At 41.8% G+C, this 4,810-nt stretch overlaps 1 protein-coding gene across 1 annotated transcript; it reads right to left on the bottom strand.

The window, feature by feature from the left end:
- Positions 1-1,997: 1,997 nt before the first annotated feature.
- On the bottom strand, positions 1,998-3,874 carry CLDN14 (claudin 14). Its single transcript, XM_061453118.1, has one exon. The coding sequence runs from the start codon at positions 3,782-3,784 to the stop codon at positions 3,074-3,076; it is 711 nt and encodes a 236-aa protein (XP_061309102.1). The 5' UTR covers positions 3,785-3,874; the 3' UTR covers positions 1,998-3,073.
- Between the last annotated feature and the right edge of the window lie 936 nt (positions 3,875-4,810).

Genomic DNA, 4,810 nt, shown 5'->3' with positions numbered 1-4,810 from the left:
CTGCTGCCAAATCCTGTCCTCCACCTACGCCTCCCTGCCAAGTCTCCCACCCCGCTCCTCTAGGAACGTGACTGAAGTTGATTAAAACACAGTGTAACCACAATCACACTCACAGACAATGCCTGCACTGCTAAATGGAATTTCTGCTTGCCCTGGATCCCATCCTTGCCTCCCTGCAGTGCCTCCACGGGGAGGGCAGGCTGGCACTTCAGCTCTCGTGAGCTGGAGGCGAAAAGCAGATATCTGAAAAAATAAGTAACAAAAGAATCTGCCTCTGCAGGATTCTCCAAAAACCCAGTGGATGCATGCAGGCAGAATGGAATGTGGCATGTGGCAGCCCTCATCCATTGCCCTGTCCAGTTCCCCTGCTGCTGAATTATAGCTGCCAAAAAGCACATTCCCACAAACAGCACCTCGATGGGTAAGGAAACTCATCCCCTTTCCTTGGCACTCATCACATATCAATGCCACCAATGACCAAGTGGTTACTCAGAAAAGGAGGTGCAGTGGAGACTCATTCCTTGGCTAGGTCTCTGAGCAGTACCTTGTTGCACTGCCTGCACGGGACTGCCAAGGCAGGCTCCACACAAGCAGGGAGCAAGGTCTGGACACCAGCCTGCATGGTAGCAGGGGAGCAGGGGAGGAGCTTGAGTTATCAACACATACGTCAGTCCGGGGTAGGTGCAGCCAGACTTCTAAGGCTGCTAGAATGACCATGTTTTTTGTTTCCAGTGGCAGCTTAAAAAAAAACAAAGAAGAATAAATTTATGTCAGCCTTAGCATGGAATGAGATCCACTGGTTCACAGCCCCCTGGCAAAGAAACTGTTTCCCTCTCTTCATTGACATTCGGGCAATTCCAGGTATTTTTGAGAAGACTTTATAAGCTGTTCTTACTACTGTCACATACTGTGCGTGGCTGGGAATTTGTGTGGTAAGAATAGCACTACATGTAAGTATTCCCACTGCACAAATTATCTTAACAAGTAAATTAATTTATCAGTATATAACAAACACACTCCCTAAGGAGACGCAAGCCCATTTCCCACACTTGGACTTGTGCTCCAGTATTCATGGCTGTCCAAAGCCCTTATTTGAAGTTGATATTGCAATCACTTGGCTAGACCTATTGTAATGCAAATACAGAAAAAAAACATACATAACTGACCACCTTCATTAAGCTACCTTTTGTCTTAAAAAGGCATCCCAGAAAAACTCTAACGGGCTATGAACAGTTTGACTCCATCTTCTCTAAGAAGTCCTTGACAAAGCAGTTTCTGTTTGTTCCTTGTGCCTCATAGTCTGTTATTAAGATGGTTTTCTTTCACATCATGTGTAATAGCTACAGTTAATAAAACAGGAGTTCATAATCCATTATTAATGATCAATCACCAAAGCCTGGTCCCAGATCCTTTTTATTACTGTGGGTCTCAGCAAATTGCTCAGAAATGCCGTTTTGTTTTTTAAAATTAGTGATGATGATAACTTACACCCATGCTGAAAAACTGTCACAATTCAAATCAACAGGAAAAGAAATGGCAATGTGATCAGGCATGAAAAGGAAGGGACAGAATGAAACCAGGGGAAATGTTGAAAGGATCCCAACTCTGGAGGTGCTACAAGGTGACAACGTAATTGGAAAGAAGCTTTTTGCCAAATGAAGCATACCAACTGTAGTTGCCTCACAGGTCTTGAAAGTACTTTTTTAACCCTGTTAAATGTCAGTGTGTTGGTCCATACATTGCTCTGGAGAGACCTATCGCTTTCTGGGGTTAACGGAAAGTTAACAGCTTTTTTATATTTGTGATAGTTTTATACCACAGTATGTGCTGCACTGGACTGTGCTGTAACATGAAATGGAGAGGGCTGGGGTTCTTTGTTCATTTTTTGGTTTTTAATTGTTTGAACACACTGGGGAATGATCCCATTTTGCAAGCATTTTAGACGTAAATGTCTTGATTTTATATTCCTCCTGACCAGCAGTGGTTACAGACCTGAGCGTAACCTCTGCTGGCACAGAGGCTGCCTTGTTTGCCTAAGCCTATGTGAATGGAAGCTCCCCAAATGCTGCTGGAGCAGATGGAAATATTCTTACTAACTCTAATGCACCTTTGGTCAGGACCCCAGGCAAAAAAGATCCGGGACAAAGCCTAAGAAATTAGTACATTTCATCACATGGTCTTTGGGGACAGGATTCTAGAAATTGTTTTACTGCTCTGTATAATGCATACAGAAAGCTAAATCTGATGAAGACCTGAATGCCCATTCTTTGACAAATTCTGATACTTGCTTTTTTCTTATTATTTTTTTAATAAAAGTTTAACATCAAATGTCCAGTTTTGTTCAATTGCCAACATTTCTAAAGACCCAATTCTGATCCACAGAGATGGTTTGTTTCCATTATGATGTACTGTCTTGTTTAAAAAATGTGCTAAAATTTTATTTTGATAAGGTCAAAACATTATAGTATAATTTAAAATATTGGCTATAACATACTGTCAAATACATCTGTCACAATGCTATTGAAATCCATATTTCAAGGGACTATAAAAAAAACAAACAAAAAGTTAAGTCAAAGCAAAAGTAATACCTTGTCATAACGAATCATTCATGCATTATGGAAAAGAGAAACTTAGCAGGCAGTCACTGCTGGAAAATCACTGTGTCTCGCCACACAATTCTCTGTTTTAGGCAAAACGGCATCTTTTGTTGGAATACTGTTCAAACAAGTTGAGGCCAGTCCCACTTTAGTGGTTGTCGCAGGACAGAAACTACAAACAAAATCATTACTTCTAGCAAAACGGCTCTTGAGCTGCCTGCAAAACTCTAATTGAAAATAGGCAGGTATGTGCTGTCCCTGGAATATCCCAGCCTCCTTTGTATTTGTTTTCCAGGTTTTGCAGCAAGCAGTTTTGTGTTCACATTCTTTCTTTCTCCAGAAAGAAAGGAAAGGAAGAAACAAACAATGGTAAACTTTGTATTGTAACCCTTATAAGTTAGAAGTTCTTAGCTTTGTTTTATGCCATGCACAGAAATTATAAAGCAGCTGTGTCTCACAGGCAAATGTTAGGGAACTCACACATAGTCATTTAATCTGTAGCCACTATGGGAAGCAGATGTCAGGGAAGAAGCATGGTTTCCCTTGTAGACAGTTGGTGGTCTATAGGAGGGAGCAGTCCTTCTTATGCTGCTGGGCTGCGTCTGGTAAGGTGTCTCGTTCCCGCGACACTGGCTTGATGTGCAGAGCAGAGCACCACCAAGGATCGTCAAAGATGCAGAGACAAAGCCAAGGTAAAGAGCTTGACCTATCTCATACTTCATCCCGCTGGGAAGCACGGGGTTGTAGAAATCTGTAACAATGTCGTTAGTGGTCCAAGAAACCGGTACCAGGCAGACAAGACCAGCCAGGATGAAAACGATCCCCCCAGAGACTGCGATGGAGGCTTTGGCAGAAGTCCCCTTGGCACACTGCGTGCACTTCATACCGATGACAGCAATCACACATGCCAGCGCGGAAAGGACGCAGGAAATTACCATCATGGCACGGGCAACTTGGAGGTCACGGGGCAGCGCCAGCTGGGAGTGGTGGACTTGGCACTGGTAGATGCCGGTGCTGTGCCAAACACACTCCATCCAAAGCCCTTTCATATAGGCCACAGCTGTTATAATATTGGTGCCTACATGTGCCGTTCGCCACCAGTGTGGCAGAATAGTAGCAATTAATGTCCCAATTAGGCCGAGCAGGCTTAGGGAAAAGCCAAGTAACTGAACAGCCGAGCTTGCCATGTTAATGTTTGTCCTGCCTAGTTCTCTTAATAAAGCACCTCCGCTTGAATTCCTTCGGAAAACATGAGCTTTTCTTGGAAGATATGCAGCTGTTTTACTTTGACACCTCCTGCTCTCCTAATAAAAGGTAATTGAGGAAAAAAGGAATTAATTATTACCCAAATGCATTACCTCTCCAGCCAGTAAGGTGCCTTCCAAGTGCAGCTAGTTCAATAATTAGCATAGTTATCGCTGTTAATCGTACTTTTGTGGAAGTAATGGGAAAGCAAGTTTCCCTCTTTGCTTATATAAACAGTCCTCTGTTGCCTGCTGGGAAGAAAACTCAAGACAATTTATGAAATGGAAAAAAAATGTTTTAAATGCAAATATTCCTCTTCCCAGCAGACTCTTCAAAAAAACAAACATAATTTTCTTTCTAAAGCAGAGAATTAGTTAGTGTTAACACTTGGAATGAATGAGATTTATGAAGTAGAGAACTGCAGGTTACTTTACATGATGAAAACATTCCCAGAAGGTCATAGCAGGACTAGGAAAACAATAAGGATATATTTGCTCAAAGTAAGGAGCAAAGAGAGTGATTTAAAATCTGTGGAAGAGGATAACAAGTATTGGATTAAAGTCGCTTTCCTGACTTGCCAGTATTTCTTGAGGCTGCATTTTAATAAAGCAACTCAAAGGGGAATAATTTTCATTAGCCTCTGTGGAGTTTCAGCTTATGATTTTAGGTTGTGGGTGAAATGACAGAATGTGAAACCAGATGTACATCATGGAGCTTCTGAGGAGCAACACCTTCACAGTTCGGTCATGTATAAACTCTAGATGAAAAACAAGGAATAGTAAATAACTCTTCCTTCTGTATAAATAGCAAATTAAGTGGTCTTTTCCAATGGCTGCCTTGCAAGGTCTGTTATACATCATGCATTATGTGTGTGGGCAGAAACCTGATATTTTAATATATAAAATAACTGTTGCGTCAAAATCCAACTTGGAATTCAGAAACAGAAACAAATTTAGGCTCTAATTCTA

The sequence above is a fragment of the Pezoporus flaviventris genome, unplaced genomic scaffold, assembly GCF_033815535.1.
Source record: "Pezoporus flaviventris isolate CSIRO_AGI_PZ_B2104156 unplaced genomic scaffold, CSIRO_AGI_Pfla_v1 ptg000015l, whole genome shotgun sequence".
NCBI classification, from domain to species: Eukaryota; Metazoa; Chordata; class Aves; order Psittaciformes; family Psittacidae; genus Pezoporus; species Pezoporus flaviventris.
Note: the sequence above shows the minus strand (reverse complement) of the source record. Positions and strands in the feature narration are given on the sequence as shown.